At 54.2% G+C, this 21,972-nt stretch overlaps 1 protein-coding gene across 1 annotated transcript in view; it reads left to right on the plus strand.

Annotated features, from left to right (window-relative positions):
* Window positions 1-21,868, plus strand: part of LOC121663842 (S-adenosyl-L-methionine-dependent tRNA 4-demethylwyosine synthase TYW1-like) — a 79,084-nt gene extending 57,216 nt beyond the window's left edge. The window contains 2 exon segments of the mRNA XM_042026580.1: window positions 14,451-14,561; window positions 21,485-21,868. Of these exon segments, the coding sequence (XP_041882514.1) occupies window positions 14,451-14,561; window positions 21,485-21,868 (495 nt within the window).
* Window positions 21,869-21,972: the final 104 nt, after the last annotated feature.

Genomic DNA, 21,972 nt, shown 5'->3' on the forward strand with positions numbered 1-21,972 from the left:
GCCTGTCCTGGGCACGGAGATGCTCCAGGCCCTCCTCATCCTCACAGCCGGCGCCGGCCCCGCTCCAGGAGCTCCATGTTGCTGCTGTGCTGAGGAGCCAGAGCTGGACACAGCTCCAGAGGTGCCCCTGGGGCTGGGCAGAGGGGTAGGATCCCTCCCTGACCTGCTGGGAATGCTCTTACCTGGGGAGAGTAAAACAGCTCTTGAGCAAGTGGCTGCTGGTCCATGGGTGTCCATGGGCTCGGTGAGCTCTGGGCTGAAGGTCCCTGCTGTCACTGGGGCTCTGAGGAACATCTTCCAGCCCTGGCGTGGTGTCACCTCCTCTGTCTGTACCTCCTTGACTCCCTCATGATGACTCCTGTCCCATCACGGGCTGGCCTGGCAGGATTTGCTGTGCTGCCACAGCCAGGCTGGCAGTGCTGAGCTGCTGGGACCTGCAGGGGCCAGGTGCCAACGTTCCCTCCAACAGACTGGAGCCGTGCACAGAGCAGGAATGAGCCCTGCAGGCTGGTGGGATGGTGTGGCACTGCGGGAGCTGGTGATGGAGCAGAACCTTGTCCTTGCTGTCCTTGCAGCAGGGTCACAAAGCAAAGGAAGCAGCTCACTGGCACTGCCAGGAGCTCAGACTGTGCCTTTGGTCACCACACACCACACGTGCTGCGGATCTGGGATCTAACCTTGCCCTCACTCTTTTTCTGCCTCAAGGGGATTAGGAATTCCTGGAGAACCGGGGTCAGGGCTCGCTGGGAGAGGTGGAGCAGACGCCTGGGGTTTTTTCTTTTATTAAAAAAAGATCAGAAGGGGAATAGTTCCCTCTGCCTGTGCTAGGATATCACACCCTGGCAGTGCCTGGGTTCCATGGCTGGATATTCCTTGCTGGCAGCTGCTAGGAATGGTTTATCCAGGGGAAGGCACAGGGTAGAGCAACATCTCCCATCGCTGTCTCCAGCTCTGCGTTTTCACACTGCTCACAGGTAGTTCCTGTTACATTCCTGGGTGATGAAGAGACTGGTTTGATATTTAAACATTCCCAGCCTTGCATCTGCTGCTATTTACCTGAGTCTCTTTGTTTTCCCCAACGTTACCCTGTCTTCCAAGGTACCCTTGTCTTTGTGTGATTACAAACAGCATAAATACATTGAATTACATCCTCAGCAGGTTTTAGTGCTGATTATTATGTAATATATGACAGGAACAATTGTTTTTATGAAGAGACACATTTGATTTGCAGGGAGATGATTTATGTGGCTCCTGGGGGAGGGGAGCCATGCCTGAGGTTTCTGAGCTGAGGGATTTTTTAAGGAGAATTTAAATGTAAGATCTGTAACAGATGTTAGAATCAGTAATCAATTTTGCCACTATAAATTTAGAAGAATTTGACTCTTCTGCACAGTAAATGCTCTCACTGGCTGTGTGCTTGTTTTAATGGGATTGCTAATGAGACTCATGGTGGAAGCCTTTGGCAATGCAGCCTGAGGAGTGTGACACAGGTATGATGTTGATATGGAGTTATTGTCTCTGAAATCCATCCTGTCCTTTCAGTGTCCTCACAGCAATCCAAACCAGGCTCCAGGAAGACGCTTGGCTGCTGAGGGAGTGAAACCTCGTTTCTCTGTCTGTGCCAGTCCCTCCTGCTTTGCTTGCAGGCAAGGAAAGGGGGAAATGTTCATAGCACAGCTCCAAGCAGAGGGATGTGTAATCCCAGCTGGTGCTGTCCCGTGTGTCTTGGGAAGGCAGGGAGTGAGGCTGCGGGAAGGGAGGGGAAGGGTCTGAGGGCACCCAGCGAGCCCGAGGCACAGGGAGAGGGTGCAATCCCTGTTCTCTCAGCCCATGGTCCCAGCTGCAGCCCCTGCTCTCACTCCTGCCTTGGGCTGTTTGCTGCTGGCTGTGGCTGCAGAGGGTGCCCAGTGCCACCTCGGGGATGGGACAGGGCACCCCTGCCCCTTCCCATGGCTTGGGACGTGGGAGTAACAGGGCCCTCCTCTTCCTGCCCTCCCAGCTGCACCCATCCCTTCCCTCCTCAGCCAGCAGACATTGTCCAGCATGCCCGGCTTTGCTGCTGCTGAACGTTCAGGGAGCATTTGCAGTTCTTAGCTTCTGTTAAACAGGGTCTCTCCTTTGCCTTGAGCTCTTCTAGAAGCTGCCTGAGAGATGCCAGCTCTGGCTTTTAGGGAGCTTGGTTCAAACCAGTCTCTGTTCCCTCTGCCAGGTTATTTGTTACCCAACCACCAGCCAAGGGCTGTTCTCTTCCCTGGGCCTGGCTCTGCGAGCCAGAACTCCCAGCTGCCCCAGCAGCCTCCGTGGCCTTGGGGACATTTGGTCACATTGTCAGTCTCTGGTTGTGAACTGGAGCCATTTTCATGTACAGGCACCCTGAGGAGGCAGAGCCTGTGTGTGCTTTTATGGGAACTCTCCAGAAGGAAAAAACAACCTTAAAATTCTGCTTGTGGCAACAAAGGAAACCTGGGGCTGCACTTTGCTTTAAACCAAGGTTTTATTTCAGCCCGTAAAGCTGAGCTGACAGGGCTGAGTGGCACAGAGGGGGCTGTGCAGGGCAGTGCACAATATTCCAGTTGCTGAGTGCATTAACTCCGGGTTTCTCTCCTCACTGACCCATTACCGGAGTCGGGTGAGGAGCATTCGCAGGGTCCGTCGGATCCGTTCATCTGGATCCTTGCGTTTGACATTTCAGGAAAGACGAGCTGAGAGAGCACCTGCAGAAGGGATGTGTTTGCTCGTGTGGGATGGGGACACAGGCACTGCCAGCAGGGAAAGGGACATTCTGGGACCTGGGGATGGTGGGAACGTACTCCTGCCTTTGGGAAAGGCAAATCAGGAAGACGTTGCTTTGGAGCGGGGAGAAATCCTTTCCTGAAGGGTGGTGATGGTGGGCAGGGGGGCAAGGCTGGAATGCTGGGTCCTGGCATGCACTGGCACAGGGACACAGGGACACCTGGACACTTGGACACAGGGACACAGAGACACATGGATGCAGAGACACAGGGACACCTGGACACTTGGACACATGGATGGGGTGCCCAGGGCTGTTCAGTGTCACATCTCGGGTGGGGTGGGGTGGGCTTGGGGAGGTTCTCCTGCCCCAGGGTGAGACCCATGTGCTGGGCTCCAAGGGGACTGGCCCTGACTTAGCTGGGTTGGGCCCTTAGGGCAGGATCCTGCAGCAGGAGTGTGCAGCAGAGCTCAGGGACCGGCTGTGCCCTCAGTGCTCCTCCCTGATCTTCTCCCTCAGCTCCCAGTTCAGCTACTTTGGGTCAGAGAGGCCCCAAACTTCCTCTGTCAGGGTGACTTCGGGCAATAAACAGGCTCTTGCCAAGGAGTGCTGCTTCCCTTGTTCCATGGGGCTGTGGGTTCCTTCCCACCCTCACCAGTCCATGGGGAGCTGGGGCTGGGAGCTGGGTGTTGGTGGCTCTGGCCACGTGCTGCTGGCTGGAAGCGCTGGCTGTGACCTCCCAGACCACGTGGCCCATCCCTGGTTTCCATGGCTGCTCCAGTGACCCCTCTGGAGGTTGTTGACTTGCAGGTTGTGCATTTGGCAGCCAAGCCCTGTGTGTTCTCCTTGGATGAAGCTGCTGTTGGATTTGCAGTGGGAGAAATGCAGGAACTCCAGCACAGGAATTCAGAGTCACCTCTGAAGCTGCAAAGCTGCTGGGGCACCTTTCATTGAATTCCCAGAAATTCATATAATTCTGATTATAATGTGCTAATTCATAGAATTCACCAGGGAAGATGGGGACCTGTTGGAGCAGCTCCAGGGGAGGCCATGGAGATGCTCCAAGGGCTGGAGCCAGGCTGGGAGAGCTGGGGGTGCTCACCTGGAGAGGAGAAGGCTCCAGGGAGAGTTCAGAGCCCCTTGCAGAGCCTAAAGGGGGCTTTTAAAAGGAGGGAGAGGGACAGGACAGGAGGGACAAAATCTGTTTGGTGCAAGAACCAAATGAGAGGCCGTGCAAACGATCTCTGTAAGTGCTTAGTGCTAAACCCAGCTTAGTGTAAACCCAGCAGGTCTGGAGCGTTTGGAGGTGATGAGCCCTGGAACAGAGAGCTGATGATCCATAGTAAATACAAATACTAGAAAACAACTGTTTACAGAGCTGTACAAGTGTGTGTGTGTGTGTGTGCATCATTGCTTTTATGTCCTTCTGGCTCAGGGCTGGGATTTGCTTAGCAGTCCTGGGGACTCTGGGTCCGCCTGGGCTCTCTGGGTCCAGCTGGCTGTGGAAGCAGCAGCATCTGGAGGCATTTCATGGACACATTCTCCAAAGGAGGGCTTTAATCGGAGGTGTTGGGATTTCAGGTGTCCCCTGGGCAGGCTCCTCAGGTGGAGTACACCTTGCACTGGGAGTCCATACACACTCAGGACTTGAGTAAATCCTTGGTTGGGATTTTTTTTCATTCCCCTGCTCTGCTCCAGCACCTGCAGGAGTTCTCACAGCCGCAGCCCAAGCTCACGTATTTAACTGAATGGGCACTTTCAAGCCCGTAATGTTTGTTCTTTTAGAGCCCAACTCTTGAATTAAGGCTTTACAAGAGCACTGGGCTTGCAAAGATTGCTTAATCAATAAGAGAAATTTATGTCAGACTCCTTGTTTACATTGCTCTTTGTGAAGTGAACTGGGCAGGATTTTCAGCAGTCCTGGTGGTGGGGCTTTCAGATCTATTTTTAGATGATTTGGACAAAACCCAGAAGAAAAATATAAATCATTTGCTTCGCAGCCTGTAAGAGTGTTTTCTAATGAGGTAATTATGTTTTTATGGCAGCTTAATCTCTGCTTTCATCACTGGAAGTTGCATTGCTGGTTTGTTATTTCCCAGGATAACGAGTGTCACTTCATTCCCATTAATACAGTCACCCCTTCCCAGGCTGTGGCTGGGCTCCTGTCTGTGCCACCCTCACAGGAAGAGTTCCTTCCCAGTATCCCATCCATCCCTGCCCTCTGGCAGTGGGAAGCCTTTCCCCCTGTCCTGGCACTCCAGGTCCTTGTCCAAAGTCCCTCTCCATCCTTCCTGTGGAATCCTTCAGGTGATGGGAGGTCACTCCAAAACTTTCCCTCCTCCAGGCTCATCCTGCAGTTACTCCCTCAATCCTTCAGTATTACAGGGTTGTTTAAAATGCAGTTTATTCTCCTTTCCTGTGTCCCCCATTGCTGAGCAAAGCAGGGATTTTGAGGAACAGTCTTTCAGAGCCCCGGGGGATCTCAGTGGGAAGTTGTTTTCCTGGCTGAGATTTCCAGCTACAGAGACCTGTGAGGAAGCATCCAAGCCTTTGGCTGGGTGTGTGAATAACTGGGATGGCTGAAAACTCCAGAGCAGCTGGCAGTGCCGTGGGGCAGGCTGGGCTCTGGCCCGGGGTCCGGAGGGACTCTGGGGATGTTCAGCCTTCGGCTGAGCTGGGGCTGGGTTTGAGCTGCTCTTTTTGAGCTGCTTTTCTCCCTCATTTCCTTTCAGCCCGTGCAAATGCCACTCTCTGGCTTTTTCTTGACATTCCCCAGTCTGTGTGTTCACATACTGATGGTGTTGGTGTCCGAGGCCAGCTTCTTCTTGCCACAGAATCACTGAGGCTGGAAAAGCCTCCAAGGTCGAGTCCAGCCCTTCCCTCAGCGGTCCAAGGCCACCACTGCCCGTGTCCCCAGGTGCCACATCCTCACATCTGTTCCTGCTCGTGTCTGGTCGGGTGTGGGAAGGAAAAGGCTTCAGAGGGGGAAGAGCTGAAGGCAAAATCTGGGACTTCCCACAGCCTCCTCTCCTCTCACATTCTCCAAAATGTCCCAGACACAGCTCCACAGTCACATCCTGGTGCTCCAGGACCTGATGGCTCAGGCATGGCTGCTTGGCCACAATGGGGGAGGCCTTGGTGGTCTTGGAGGGGCACCATGGCAAAGCTGTCACCTCACAGTGACAAACCTGTCACCTCAAGGTACAGTCAGACCCTGGCAGTGCAGGGAAGGCAGGAGCAGGAAAATACTGAAGAATAAACTACAGACAGGGAGGGGAGTTCCAAAGAAGGGGCTGGAGCGTGTCCAGGGAAGGGAACGGAGCTGGGGAAGGGGCTGGAGCCCTCGGCCTTGGGGGGCTTTTCCCCTAACCCCTGCTCTGTGTCCCCATCCCTTGCAGGCGGGGCCTGTCCAGGGGCAGCAGAGGAGGAACCATTCCTGTGGTCAGAGGGAAGGAGCCGGGATGCTGCGGAGCCGGCAGCTCCGAGGGAAGGGAGGATGGGCTGGAGCCACGGCCAGGGCTGGCTGAGCTCCTGGCAGGAGGCAGAGCAGCAGCAGGAGCAGGACAGGGCCCTGTCCCTCTACGGCGGGTCCCTGCTGCCGCAGCCGCTGCTGCTCCCACCCAGGGACAGCGGCCGAGCCGAGCAGGTGCCGATGCCTCCGATGTCCCGGGAGCCTCTCAGCAGCGTTCCCTGCCAGCTGCTGTTCTCAGGCGTCTGGAGGTCACGGGCACTTGGGCAGGAGCTCGCTGGAGCTTTGCTGCTGCTGGGAGGGGTTTGTGTTCTGCTCCCCGGCCCGGCTGCAGCCTGGCCGAGCCGTCCCTGGGGCGCAGGGCTGCGGGGCAGCACCCCCAGGCTCCTGCTGGTGCTTCTCCTGCCTGTTTGGGGTTAAACATCCCCTCTCACCCGCGAAAAGAACCGTCAGCAGCCTGGCTAGCGGCGAGCTCGAAGTGGGTTTTGCTGCTGATTTGATAGGATCTGTTTTCGTGCTGTTCTATTTTAAGTCCCTGTGCATTGGGCTTCTTTTTCCCTGAGTATAAATTTTACATGATTCCTTGAAACTGCACTGGAAATGTGGAAAAGAAAGAAATAATCACGGGAATGTTGTCGGTGCTGATTTCCACGGGTGTGTTAAAACTGAGTCCATGGAAAATGGATAAGGAGCAGCCACCGTTCTGGATTTACTTAAGAACAACATTTTCAGCTCTCAAAACAAAGCTGTTGCTGTACTTTGTTTTATTTCTAGAGATTTTTCAATAATCTGGTTAATTTCTGCTGAAGTGTGAAGCAATAAAGCAGATTACAAGCAAGTACAGGAAGAGTGAGTGTGGAGGGGAGAGAAATTTGGTGTTTTGTTCTCCTTAGTTTCCAGTCCTGATCCCTCATTCCTGTGCTTCACACATCAGCAGGGCTGTGCAGAGGCTGAGGGGCTTTTCTGGTGTGAAATTCCAGCTTGGGAATTAGTGCTGATGTGTTCATCTCTGCAGGATTTTCTTGTTCTCTCCAGGCAGGATTTCAGAGCTGGGCACTCCAGAGGGTTTGGTGGGACAGCAGGGCACTGGTGTTGAGTGATAAAAAACCTGATACAAACCAGAAGTCCAACTTTGCTGTTTTCCTAATTATTATTCAGGACAGTTTTCATCTTATCTTCAAGGCCTTGGAAGAACAAGGAATTTCATATGGAGATCAGGCTTGGCTCCTCACAATAATTATACTTCAGAGAGACAATTTTGGTTCTTACACATTTATATGAAAGCTGAAAGAATTAGAAACTGCTTTAAAGGGACTGCCTTGGGCTCCAGGTTCAAGACAAGATGCAGGACCAGCCCCTCATCGTGTGGACATCACCTTGTAACTGTATTTTCCTCGATTCCCTAATTAGTTTTTTTGCCTGATTCCCTCACAAGGAGCCGGAATGGCTTTTGCATGGAAAAGTAGTGCCAGGTTTGTGTTTTGGTGTGGGGTTTATGTTTGTTTTTTTAATAAGTTTGGGGTTATTTTTTAGGAACATCCCATTTTTTTTGGCATTAGCACTCAAATCATGGAATCATGGAATGGGTTGGGTTGGAAGGACCTTAAAGACCATTTCTTTCCACCTCCCAGCCAGGGGCAGAGGTGCCACCCACTCCATCAGCTTTGAGGGAACTTTTTAAATCTCAGCTGAGAAAAACTGAGCACTTCAGGAGATATTTTGTGCTTAGGCATAGCTGAAAACACAAATCTTGGGTCATTTCTGAGCCTTGCTTTAGATACTCATATTTGACATTTTTGTTATACCCACCTAACAGTTACAAATTATTTTCTGATGGTCTTACACAGTAATAAACTTGGCTTCTCCAAATCCAAAAAAATCCTCACTTTGGATGTGTAGTGTGACTGAAAACTCCAGGCTGACTCTCCGAAATTCCTCAATTCCAGTTAAGCTCAGAGTTCACAGTAACTTTTGGGTCACTGCAGGCAGGAAAACACAGGGCCCAGGGATCCATCTCCGGGTTTTGAACCTTGAGAAACTCCAGCCTCGTGGAAAATCCACATCCCCAAGTACTTGAGAATTTGGTTTTGCTTTTCCCCACACCCAGACAGGAGGCAAAGAAGGTCCTTGATATGGGGCTAAATGTTGGGCAGGGTCCAACGGGAGGCTGATGGTGGCTTAGTCCCCATCCTGGGGATGACGTGGGGACAGCTGGGAGATGCTGGGTGAAGCCCAGGGCTCTGGAGCTGAGCCTCAGGTGCAGCCTGGGGTTGAGCACTCGCTCCTCCAGCACTGAAACCCCTGCTCCGAGCTTTGCTGGGCTTTCACAGCAGAGTTAATGCGTTAATTAGCCTATGCTAATGAGCACCTTTTTAGCACTGGAGACAAAGGCTGCACTTGCTCTCACCCGGGTATTAATAGCAGCTGCTGGAACAACGTTCCGTGTTTCCAGTGGGTTCCTACACAGCAGAGCCTATTCAGGGCTTGTTTAAGGATCATGAGCCTCAAGAAGGGAGGCTGAAAACTTCTGTGCTCTGCGCTGAGTTCAGCTGGGAGGGGAAAAATCCCTCCTGTGCTGTGCCAGTGTGCTCAGCTGAGCCCTCCCCGGGCCTGCAGTGACTGTCACAGGAGGGTGGCACCTCTGGTGATGGATGGGCCCGATGCAGAGAGGAGCTCGCGTGGGGAGGGGAGGCTCCTGAAGAAGAATGGATCCATCTGCATCCTTCCAAGGACACTGAGCCTTCCCTGATGATGCTCTAGAGTGTGATGGGTCCTACAGACAGTCCAGAGGAGGCCACGGAGCTGCTCCAAGGGCTGGGGCACCTCTTCTCTGGAGCCAGGCTGGGAGAGCTGGGGGTGCTCACCTGCAGAGGAGAAGGCTCCAGGGAGAGCTCAGAGCCCCTTGCAGGGCCTGAAGGGGCTCCAGGAGAGCTGGAGAGGGACTGGGGACAAGGGCTGGAGGGACAGGACCCAGGGAATGGCTTCCCAGTGCCAGAGGGCAGGGCTGGATGGGATATTGGGAAGGAATTGTTCCCTGGCAGGGTGGGCAGGCCCTGGCACAGGGTGCCCAGAGCAGCTGTGGCTGCCCCTGGATCCCTGGCAGTGCCCAAGGCCAGGCTGGACATTGGGGCTGGGAGCAGCCTGGGACAGTGGGAGGTGTCCCTGCCCATGGCAGGGAGTGGAATGAGATGCACTTTAACATCCCCCCAGCCCAAACCATTCTGGGATTCTGTGATCTGGGAGCCTGGGGGCTCAGCAGAGCTGGATTTGGGAGAGGCAGGAGTGGTCTCCAACCCTCCTTCCTCCCTGGGCTGAACTGGAAGGCTTTGGAAAGCTGTGGGATCGGGGGGGTGTTGGGATCTGAGATTTCCTTAGGCTGTGTTTTGGATCTTTCCTCCCTGGTGAGGTTTCTGCGTTAAGCAGCTCCTTATCGACTGCGGGGAAGAGATTTTGGCTGCAGGGGCTTTTTTTCCCCGATGCGCATCCCTGTGACAAGTCATTTCCGAGTGTGAAAACTGCTTTGATATCTTTATTCGGCGCTGGCTCGCTCAGGAAGCCGCTGCATAAGCGGGGCAGGGGAGTGGGCTCAGCCCGGGCAGCTCCGGGGCTGCTCCCGCCGGGCTCGGGCTGCTCTCAGCGCCCGTTTTTGGGTGGTTCGGAGCACGATCAGAGCGGTCCCTGGCAGCTCAGAAGCTCTGAGAACGTGTCATGAAGGGAGTTTGCAAGTGGAGCCTTTCCTTGAAGAGAGGAAGAAAGTCCTGATGAAAGGAGGTGCCTTTGAAGTGGTTCCTGCTCCTCATCCGGTGCTGGCAGAGGGGTGTGAAGTTGTGTGAAACAAAGGGCAGGTTCTCTTTGGAGTTTGCACCATCATTTCCTCCCCCGAGAGTGCTGCTTGCATCCAGCTGTTGATAACGTTGAGATTCATTAGCTGCAAAAGTCGGGATTTCTGTGGAGGAGTCTGTGGATGAAATGGCAATAAAATAATTTCAGCTGTGCCTAGGAAATGCCTGTAAGTGCTCGGGGTATCTGAGCCTGAGCCAGCAGCTGAAACAAAAACCCACGTGTAATTCTAGTTACTTCCAAACAGGGGACATTGTCACTCTGCCTGAACAGAAGAGTGAGTTCAAGTGACAGGATCCAAGGTGAGGGTCTTGGAGAGGCTCCCGTGCCCCTCCTGGAGAAGGGAGCTGCTCCCCTGCCCCAGCCAAGGCCGTGTCCCTCCAGCATCCTGCTCTTTGCAGGTGATGTGTTCCCCCTTCCCTCTTCCTCCTGGGATTAGACCTGGGCTGTTTCATGAAGAATAATTACGTTTGATCTGGGAAAAGATGAATGTCAAGGAGGAGGGAATTAAAAAGAAATGATAAAAAGAAGCAGCCCCAATCCCTCATGGTTACTGGAGTGGGAAGGGAGCACTTTGTCAAAGTGACACCGAGTCCTCTGTTAGGGTGTCCTGGGCTGGGGCTGGGCCAGAGCTGTGCCTTTGAGGCTGGGCCAGCAGCAAAGCCAGCACAGGTCCCTTGGGACGTGTGACAGGCCTAGGAGGATGTGAGCGTGGTTTCCAGGGGCAGTGTCCCTGCCGTGGGCACAGGCTCTGGGCTCAGGGGGAGGCTGGCCCATTGCTCTCCAGGCTGGCCCAGGGAGCTTCCCAGTGCCTGGAGCTGCTGGAGGGGGCAGGGCTGCAGCAGCCTGGGCACTCCTTCGGAGGGAAGGAGCTGTGTCTGTGTCTGGGTGACCCCAATCCTGACTCTGAGCTGTGGGCGCTGCTGGTGTGGGACTGGGGCATGAGACACCCTGAGACAGGTTTGGTCTTTTTCATGGAATCACAGAATGTCCTGAGCTGGAAGGGACCCCCAGGGATCACCCAGTGCAGCCCCTGGCCCTGCCCACACACCCCAACAACCCCACCCTGGGCATCCCTGGCAGCGCTGTCCCAATGCTCTTGGAGCTCTGGCAGCCTCGGGGCTGGGACCATTCCCGGGTGTGCTGAGACCAGGATCTCAGACCTGCCCAGGAAAGGATTCTTTGTCCTCAGCATCCTCCCCCAAGCCTGATCAGTCTGTGTTTCCCTGGTGCCCTGTCCTGACACTGAAGGGCTGCGGTGCTTCCTGGGGTAGCTGGGAAGGATTTTAGCAGGAATTGCCCAAAGGGAAAAGACTGGGGTTCCCCAGGCTTGTTCTGCCCTCCTTTGCCCTCAGGAGTTTCGGGAACAGGAGGCTGAGCTGGACCTGCGTTTTTGGGACCCCCGGGGCTGCCGCTCCCTGCCAGGCCGGGTCTGTGCACAAGGAGATAAACCAGACCCACACCCTTCACTGCCACCCATCTGGAGGGTTGTTCTCACACCAGCTCCTCTTCCTCCATGTTCTCCTGGTGACTGGAGTGGAGTAACAGCTGCTTTTCCTGGAAATACGGAGTGTGGAGCATCCCAGGCTGCTTTTATATCCTGATGCTTTAGATCGTTAAATTCTCACGGCTTAAGCTCTTTATTTCTTGTTTTGCTGTGCTTGTGAGAGGATCTCCTGGGGCCCTATTGTACAACAAATACAAATAATCCATGAATAAAACAGGCTGGCTGTTTGTACTGCCGGCAGTCTGCAAGGATTGCTCCCAGATAACGTTTTGGGCCATTACTCATTTTGATCTGTGCCTTCTAGCCGCGTTTCTCTGCTCAACAACACTGCCGAGATGTTGCCCTCTGGAAAGAGGCTTCTCCAGATTAATTTCTCACTTTTCTACCTGTTTGCTGTCTGCCTTTGGCAGAGTTTCAGTTCCTCCCCTGCTTTCCCTGCCCAGCCGTGGTGAGTTCATGCAGCTTTTGGGATGGTTTGGGTGTGATGGACACACAGAGGCCGCAGTTACTCCTTGTCAGTGCTGCCCCAGGGGGAGAGGCCCTTTAAATTCACTCATAGCACATTTAGTTTTATGAAGTCCTTGACCTTAAACTTCTAAATGAGCTGGGATGTGAATTGGAGAGTACTAAAAATGAGATTTAAATGGGAGAAAGCCCCACTTCCCTGCCTGCGAGGATGCGCTGCCCTTGCTGGGGCTGCTGTGGAGCAGGACCAGTTATGTTAAACACAAACTGGTATTTACTGGTGCCTTGAGGCTGCTGCACTTGTTCCCCACTGGGAGCTGCCCTTTGGGAGCCAGCTGTCATTAACTGGTGTCTGATCATTCCACAGGACTGACAGGGTGTGTGCACTGCAGATTTTCCTCCTTAGATCTTTCCCCTCCGCTTGTTTCTTCCCCTGTTATGTGCAAATGCTGCTTCTTTTTCTGTATTAGCTCCTCTCTTGTTCTCTCTTCAGTAATTAACAGTTGATTTCCTGCTTGTCTCTTGACCTTTCTTTTGCCAATCCATTCAAATCACAAGAATTTCTTGTTCTTTAAGTATCTGCTTAAATGCCACGGGTAGAGGTCAGCCGCTTTAGTGCTGTCACTTGTGGGAGAAGATGCTCCTGGTGTTTGTTTCTTTGTCCTCTGGTTATTTCTTAGTAAATAACCTGGAATGTTTCCATAACAAATTGGTGTAAGAATGGCTTTGCCCCCTGTGGAACGCACAGAGATGTGTGGTAGGTGAGTTTGATTTTTCTACTGAGGGCAGAATTCACTGACGTGGCAGTCAGAGGCTCTGAAGGACTAAAATGTTCCTTCTCTGGGCACCCTGTGCCAGGGCCTCCCCTCCCTCACAGCGAGGAGTTTCTTCCTCCTGGTCCTGTCCCTCCAGCCCTTTCCAAAATCTCTCTCCATCTCCTTTTTGGCTCCTTCAGGTCCTGGAAGGCCACAGTGAGGTCACCCCAGAGCTTCTCCTCTCCAGGCTGAACACCCCCAGCTCTCCCAGCCTCTCCTCCCAGCAGAGCTGCTCCATCCCTCGGATCATCCTGGAGCCTCCTCTGGGCTCCTCCAGCAGCTCCAGCTCCTCCCTGTGCTGGGCCAGGGCTGGGGCAGCTCTGCAGGTGGGGTCTCACCTGAGCACGGGGGCACAGGGACACAATCCCAGTCCCTTTCCTGCTGCCCCACTGCGATCAGCATTTACATTTCACAGTCCACAGTGTGCAGGGACAGCAAAGGAGTTAATCCAAACTGCAGATTCGCTGGAAAATTGCTCTATAAATAAAAATAAATTATAAGTGAATTTTAATTATAAAAATAAAAATAAGTGAAATAAAGCATCAGTATAAGATGAAGGGGAGGGGAAGGATGGAAACAAGCGGATGTGAGGAGTGAGGAGTGGATTTGTTCCATGGCCAAGTGCTTGTGTTGAGAGGCCTTTTGTCACCAGTGACTCCTTTGGAGAGCAGCCTTAGAGGGCAAATCAGAGTAACTCCAAGCAGAGAAGTTCTGGGAGTGCTGTTTGCCACCTTCCCAGCAGGAAGTTGGACCTGGGAATATTCTCCCCAGCTCCCTGACAGGAGGGGGCAGCCGGGGGGGTCGGGCTCTGCTGCCAGGGAACAGGGCCAGGAGGAGAGGGAACGGCCTCAGGCTGGGCCAGGGGAGGCTCAGGGTGGATTTTGGGGAAATTTCTCATGGAAAGGTTGTCAAACACAGGAACAGACTCCAGGGTGGGGGTAGAGCGGTTTAACAGCCCTGTGGATGTGGCACTTGGGGACGTGGGGCAGTGGTGGCCCTGGCAGTGCTGGGTCAGAGTTGGACTTGATGCCTTCAGAGCTTTTCCAGCACAAATAATTCCATGTTCCTGTGGATGTCCCCAGTGCCGGCTGGTCCAGCTGGAGGCACTGAAACACCTGTAACTAACGGGGACATTTTGTGCCTGGGGAAGCAAATCCAAGAGAGAGACATCTCCTGCTTGTTCTGCCACTGGTTTAAACTCCCGTGGAAACAAAGTGCCTGGGACAGGAGGTGTGGCAGGGGGAGGAGTTGGGTGGCATGAGGTGGCCCAGCCCAGGGGCTGCGGAGCAGATTTCCTGAAGGAACAGGTTTGGGTCTGGTCTGCTTCAGTGGACCTTTTATTCTTTGGAATAAAAGAATGATTTCATTTCTTTTTCCTGTTTGAAGCTGTGTGCAAGGCTGGAAGAACCCCTTTCCTGGGTCACAATGGGGTGTCAATGGGATTTTCCCTTTGTTCCTGGGTCACAATGGGATGTCAGTGGGATTTTCCCTTTGTTCCTGGGTCACAATGGGATATCAATGGGATTTTCCCTTTGTTCCTGGGTCACAATGGGATGTCAGTGGGATTTTCCCTTTGTTCCTGGGTCACAATGGGATGTCAATGGGATTTTCCCTTTGTTCCAGCAACAACGCACCGTTTACAGGCTGACCCTGGTGAAAGCTTGGAATGTGGATGAACTCAAAGCTTATGCTGACCTGATAACCCTCGGGAAACCAGACTTCATTGAGGTCAAGGTGAGCTGCATGGAGCTGTTTTCCTTTTTCCTGCAGTATTCTCCACTGCTTTGTCCCCATTTCCCCCCTTCCTTTAGTCTAAACTTTCCGAGTAAGTAAAATCCTTCTAAAGTGATGCACGAGAAACTTCTCTCTTGCTTTTAATGTTAGTGAATGATAATTAATTCACATTCAGGTGATGTTTTCCAGTGTCTTATGTGTGCCTTTGGGGCAGGTTTCCCTGTGCCACCAGCCAAGCTTTGTGCCAGCCAGCCTCCGTTTCTGCCCAACAGAATCGTCACTCTCTGGCCTTTTGGTGAAAACAAGGATGAGCAGACATTGCTTCTTCATATCAACCAACAGTTGAAACAAAATATTCCAGGTCAAGCTGGTGCTTTGGGGTAGGATTCTTCCCATCCTGGTCTCGAATTTTGCCAGGAGAAAGTGAAAGGTTCAGTGATGGGCTTCTATTTGGCTGGATTTGAAGGGCTGCCAGCAGGAGATGAGAGGTACAGCAGGGCAGGAGGGGCTTTATCATGGCCTTAATCAATTGAGTAAATAGAGAATGTAAAAAAAGGTACAAACTGGTAAAAAGGGCACCTTCCAAAGTGCTCTGAGCATTTTCACCCAGCAGCTCCTGCAGAGCAGCACAGCTCCCTCAGCTCTGTGTTTGTGCAGCTCTGTTACTCCTGGACTTTCCTTTTTCTTTCCCCTTTTCCTTCTCTCTTTTGTTTTTTTTTAAACTTTCTTTTATTTTTTTAACCTTTCCCCCCCCCAACCTTTTTTTAACTGCTGCTATGGAGAAAAAGCCTGGATTTTGCTGCGAAGGTTTGATACATCAGCACGGAGAGTTTTTCTCTCTAGGTGTGCTGCTGGAGTTGGGCGCTTCATCCCAGCTCGGGTTTGGAGTTTGGTTTGGGGAAAACCCCTCGGTTTTCCACCTCCCTGGCTGTCCCACTGGCTGTGCAGGATCCTGCCAGGGAGGGCAGGGCAGGGATGGAGCAGAGGGGCTGAGGCTGCTCTGCCCGGGGCATTAATGGTAATTAGTGAGATGAGGAGGATGTTTCAGCACGGATTCCCCTGGGAACTCTCCGGGCAAACATCTGCCTCCTGCAAGGCACGGCTGCTCTTCCCTCTGCCTCACAGAGCTTTCCCAGAGCTCTGCCCTGCAAAAATCCTGCCTTGCTCTGCCAAGGAAATGGGTGAGTGGTCCCAGATGTACTCCTGGTGCTCTTCCAGCTGGGACAGGGCTTTACATGGATCTCTGAGCCCTGTTTGTGTGAGCTGGGACAGGGATTTCTGTGGATCTCTGAGCCCAGTTTGTGTGAGCTGGGACAGGGATTTCTGTGGATCTCTGAGCCCTGTTTGTGTGAGCTGGGACAGGGAGGGGCTGGGTGACATTCCCAGAATCCAGCAGTGGGATGGTGGCACTGGGGTCCAGCCTCACACTGTGGTGATCACACAGCACTGGGGACCTGGCAGTTTTCCCCCAAAGACTTGGTATTTTTGATTAAAAGTAAGTTTTTTGTGTTCCTTTGAGAACGAAGCGTGTTTGGGGTGTGGATAGGGCTCAGCATTCTCTCTGCAGACCCTCAGTGTGCTGGGTGAGCAGCCAAGGCCCAGGTGGTGCTCAAAGCCAACCAACAGAGAGTGATAACGAGATGCTGCAGAAGCTCTGCCTGACAGTGGGGCTGAGCTCGGGGATTTGCTGCTTGAAGACTTGGGATAAATGATGGCCATTTCAGCTGAAGGGAGCTAATCCAGTGCTGCTCCAGAGAGGCTCACGGGGTGGATGGAGAGAGATTTAGATTCTCGCAAGGGCTTAATCCTTGTTCTCATTTCCATGAGTGCCTCACACTCTGTGGGACCCCATTCTCCCACTTAAGCCAATAGTAAAGGGAGACTCCGTCATTAAAAATGCATCAAATTGATTTATTGCCTTAATCTGTTCTAATGCTGGCGTGTCACTGTCACACTTGTACAGAGCTGATGGTGGTACTTAAGGTCTGGAACGTGCCAGAACTCGTTTTCCTGTCATGGTGCCCTCTTTGGGTTCTGAAAGCCACAGGTTTATGTGATGTGCACCATTTTTGTGTCCAGGGAAGGGAATGGAGCTGGGAAGGGGCTGGAGCCCCAGGAGCGGCTGAGGGAGCTGGAAAGGGGCTCAGGCTGGAGCAAAGGAGGCTCAGGGGGGACCTTGTGGCTCTGCACAAGTCCCTGACAGGAGGGGGCAGCCGGGGGGGTCGGGCTCTGCTGCCAGGGAACAGGGCCAGGAGGAGAGGGAACGGCCTCAGGCTGGGCCAGGGGAGGCTCAGGGTGGGCAGCAGCAGGAATTTCCCCATGGAAAGGGTGCTCAGGCCTTGGCAGGGGCTGCCCAGGGAGGTTTGGAGTGCCCATCCCTGGAGGGGTTTAACATGTGGAACGTGGGGACACTGGCAGTGCTGGGGGGTGGTTGGATTCAGTCTGGCACCCAAACGATTCTGTGACTCTCCAACAGCAAGTGAGCAATGCTGGTCTCTCTTCAGGTGTGGAGATCAAACATTGTTGGGGTTTATTCATAGCAGGCACCAGAACAGGAGATTCAGCTTCACCTCTTCATCTAAACCCCAGCTGGGATGGCAGCAGGATCCTGAAGGGGATTTTGACAGGTGGGGCAATCGCCTCTTGCTGCATGCAATTAAAAACTCATTAAGGCACAGCTCATTTTCCTCATTATTTTAAGCAATTAAATGATCTTTACTGTTTAACATGACAGGAGTGAGCAGATTGGGACAGACACTTCCCTCTGGCCCATCCCTGCACACATTTACTTGGGCATTTCCATTCTGCAGCCAAACCTCAGGCACCAGAGCAGGAGCTGCAGCCCCAGGGCAGCACCCTGAGCTCAGCTGGACACCCAGATTATCCATCCACACAAACAAAATCAGCAGGAAAATCAGCAGGAAGAGAGCTTCCAAGTGGCTGAAAACTTCCACAAAGGCTGGGGAAGATTCTGTGCCCAAGTCCTGCCCTCAGACACTGTGGCACGGACAGCCCTGGGACAAAGGGCCAGCCTGACACGTTTGGATTTCTTCCTTAAATTCTGAGGGATAGGGGGAAGCAGGAAGGCTCTGCTCAGGCAGGAGCTCACACTGCTGCTGTGAGCTGAGTGACGAAGCCTGGCTCTGCCCAGAGCAGCTGTGGCTGCCCCTGGATCCCTGGCAGTGCCCAAGGCCAGGCTGGACACTGGGGCTGGGAGCAGCCTGGGACAGTGGGAGGTGTCCCTGCCATGGCAGGGGTGGCACTGGATGGGTTTTGAGGTCCCTCCCAACCCAACCCATCCTGGGATTCTAGAATCCAGCAAGGACAGACCCCTAAGATGGAGTCCAATCACTGCCCCAGCAGTGCTGAGGCCACCGTAAGCCATGTCCCCAGGTGCCATGTCCAGTCATCTTTCACACTGCCCCTGGGATGGGGGCTCCACCCCTGCCCCGAGCACCTGTGCCAGGGCTGGGCAGCCCTTTCAGTGAAGAAATTTTCCCCAAAATCCACCCTGAGCCTCCCCTGGCCCGGCCTGAGGCCGTTCCCTCTCCTCCTGGCCCTGTTCCCTGGCAGCAGAGCCCGACCCCCCCGGCTGCCCCCTCCTGTCAGGGACTTGTGCAGAGCCACAAGGTCCCCCCTGAGCCTCCTTTGCTCCAGGCTGACTGGTCACAGGTTGGACCTGGTGGTCCAGGAGGACTTTTCCAGCCAGGATAATTCCAAGCTTGTGACTCTGGGAGCAGAGGGGGTGATCCAGCAGTGGCTGCTCCTCCCTGGATCCCCACACGGCTCCTTGGGAGAGCTGGGGTGAAGGGCTGTGTCCTGTGTTGGAGCTGAGCTCTCCCAGGAGGAGTCACTGCAGCTTTCCAGGCAGTGCAGCACCGCCGGGCCCTCAGCCATGGCTGTGGGCTGTCTGGAGAGCTGCTGGGAAATACTGGGGCTGTGCTGCACAACCAACCACCTCCAGCCCTCCCTGCAGCTTGGAGTGACACAAAGGACTGATGGCCTCTGTTAAATCAGCTTGGAAGTGATTATTAAAAGCAGCCAAGGAGTGGAATGCTGCCTGGATCCACTGCAGCAGGAGCAGACGTGCGTGAGGCCTTGTGGTTGTAACTTGGGGGGTGCTGCTGCTCAGCTCAGGAGCGTTTGCACTGCAGAGCTGCAATCCATCAACGTGGCACTGAGGCTTTCTCTATTTGTCTGGGGTCACGGCTGTCCCAGATTTTAAACAGTGTCTCTGTCACTCAGCAGCTTGGCCCACACTTTGTTCTCTGTTAATTTGCACGAGCCTCAATTAAATTTATAATTTGTGGGCTCGGAGTGAAGAGAATTGCTTTGTTCAGTAATTAAATTGGGAAGTCTGGAGTGTGAGTGGAGAAACAAAGCGTTGTCAGCTGCAGTTGTTCCCTTCAGAGCCCCGGGGATTGGAAGCTTTGCTGGCTGGCTGGATCCCCGGGCAGGAGCCAGGTCCTGGGGGCATGAATGTGCTTCCCATGCTTCCCACAGCACCAGCAACCACCCTGGCACAAGGCTCTGCTCAGTCCAGTTGTGCTCACCCAGCTCCATCACAGCTGAAAATCAGCCCTGGCCCAGCACAGGGAGGAGCTGGAGCTGCTGGAGGAGCCCAGAGGAGGCTCCAGGATGATCCGAGGAATGGAGCAGCTCTGCTGGGAGGAGAGGCTGGGAGAGCTGGGATTGTTCAGCCTGGAGAGGAGAAGCTCTGGGGTGACCTCACTGTGGCCTTGCAGGAGCCAAAAAAGGAGATGGAGAGAGACTTTGGAAAGGGCTGGAGGGACAGGACACAGGGAATGGCTTCCCAGTGCCAGAGGGCAGGACTGGATGGGATATTGGGAAGGAATTGTTCCTTGGGAGGGTGGGCAGGCCCTGGCACAGGGTGCCCAGAGCAGCTGTGGCTGCCCCTGGATCCCTGGCAGTGCCCAAGGCCAGGCTGGACATTGGGGCTTGGAGCAGCCTGGGACAGTGGGAGGTGTCCCTGCCCATGGCAGGGGTGGCACTGGATGGGCTTTGAGGTCCTTCCAACCCAACCCATTCCACGATTCTGTGAAATCCAGAGTGTGCCCAGCACAGCTGCTCTGGATCCATCCTGGCAGAGCCAGGAAGAGCTGGGATGCTGTTCAAAGGCTTCCATTTCAAGGTACTTGGCCAGAGCTCTGTGGATTAGGCTGCTCCAAGCACCCTTATTAAGCAGGTAATTAAGAGGCAGCATCGTTGCTGTTCCTGCTGCAGGGAGGTTGGGGAGAGAGCTCTGGGTGAACAATGGGATCTTTCCCTTTTTAATTCCTGATGTCTTAATAACTGTCTTCATGTATTACTGCAAAGCAGAACGTGACCGCCCTCATCAGCTCCGCATGGGTTTTAAGTGCTATCAGCTGTTAATTAACTCCAGTTTGAAGAAGTTGGGGAAGTTGAAAGCTGCTTTCCTTCGGTGTGCTGGAAGCTGATTCCCATTGATTTGTGCTGGGAATTAATCAGCCAGCCAAGCATTCACTTATTCCATTTGCCTCTGCACTTTCTTTGCTTGTAAACGATATCTTTGTAGTGTACTGAGAGCATGAATCACGCTGGAGCTTCTGAAGAATTTTCCCCCTCTGTACTCATACATTTTTCATGCTGCTCCAATCATAATCTGGGTAATGAGTGTGGGGAGAATATTGCTGTGTGTCTCCAGCTGCACTTTGGGGATCCAAACCCCTGACTTGCGTGGCTGGCTGCTCTGATACAGCACTGACTAGCACAGAATGAGCCTGTTTCAACTCTGGGTTCAGACTTACAGAGCTGGGTTAAATAAAACTGAGTGTACATCCCTGGCGAGCACTCCCTGCCTGGGGCCCTGGCAGTCTTTCTCCAGGCTGGCTCTGAGTTACGGTGCCTGGGCAGCTTCATGGGGGAAGTCCCTCATAAATCTGTGGGTGAGAAAGCAGCTGCTTCCCAAACTTGTACAATTCCCAGTTCACAGCAGCTCCTGCGGCCCTGCTCAGCACTGTGTGCACCTTGCTGGGGTTGAAAGCGTTGGCAGAGGTGTGTCTGCACATGCCATGTCCAGGGAAATGCAGGTGCACCAGGGATTGGGAGCGTGGGGCAGCTGGGAGCAGGGCCCTGGGAGCAGGCGTCAACCTGGAGGCAAATTCCATTTACAGGAGGTAAAAGGGTTCTTCACAGGGGGAGACCCACGGGCAGGCCAGACACAACCATCCATAAAACTGTCCTGTAAAGGCTGGTGCTTGATGGGATTTTGTGACTGGAATAAAAGAGCTCAGCCCAAGGGCAGAGAGGCTGGAACCAGGCAGAGAGAGAGGCTGGAGCCAGGCAGAGAGGAGGCAGAGAGGCTGGAACCGGGCAGAGAGGGGGCAGAGAGGCTGGAACCGGGCAGAGAGGGGGCAGAGGGGCTGGAACCGGGCAGAGAGGGGGCAGAGGGGCTGGAGCCAGGCAGAGAGGGGCAGAGAGGATTGGCCAGGGCAGAAATCCCAGCCTGGGCTCGGAAGGAAGAGGCCCAGAGCTTGTTCCCCTGTGGCACAGGGCCAGGATCTCTGGGAGTGTCACAGTTGGTTGTGGACATGGCGTTGGTTGTCCACGAGACTCTCCCAGGCTCGTCACGTTTCCCACCCCACTGACCCTCTCCGAGGTCCCTTGGTCACTCAGGAGCATCCCCCCTTGGACTCGTGGTAAAGCAGAGCTCCAGGGTCAAGCCCAGCCTGCGTGTCACTGCTGGGGACACCTGGCACGGTGCTTTGGGGATGTGTCACTGCGGGAGGGACCCACTTCTGATGCCATCTCCAAACCTGTGACCTCGCCAAGGCATCCGGGGCGAGGGGGCGCGGAGCTGGCAGCCGCGGGGCTCGCTGTGGCTGGCACTGCCCGGGCCCGGGAGGGCTGAGCTGACCGCCCTGGTCTCTGTGTGTCCCCAGGGCGTGACCTACTGCGGGGAGAGCTCTGCCAGCAGCCTCACCATGGCCAACGTGCCGTGGCACGGGGAGGTCGTGAGCTTCGTGCAGGAACTGGCGCGGCTGCTCCCGGACTACGGCATCGCCTGCGAGCACGAGCACTCCAACTGCGTCCTGATGGCCCACAGCAAGGTGAGGTTGCCCAGGGGCACTCCCGGCACGCACGGGGCTGCTCCGGGGAGGTGTTGCACAATTGCCTTGTGTGGTTCTAACAGACCTGGTCTCCAGAGTTACCGCGGAATCGCCCAGGTTGGAAAAGCCCTCTGGGGTCTTCGTGCCCAGCCCAGCACTGCCAGGGCCACCACCACTGCCCCACGTCCCCAGGTGCCACATCCATGGGGCTGTTAAACCCCTCCAGGGACGGGGACTCCACCCCTGTCCTGGGCACCTGTGCCAGGGCTGGGCACCCTTTCAGTGAAGAAATTCCTGCTGCTGCTGCCCACCCTGAGCCT

This window comes from Corvus kubaryi, unplaced genomic scaffold, assembly GCF_017639235.1.
Source record: "Corvus kubaryi isolate FWS band 111438036 unplaced genomic scaffold, C.kubaryi_AGA036_p1.0 37284, whole genome shotgun sequence".
In the NCBI taxonomy this organism is placed as follows: domain Eukaryota; kingdom Metazoa; phylum Chordata; class Aves; order Passeriformes; family Corvidae; genus Corvus; species Corvus kubaryi.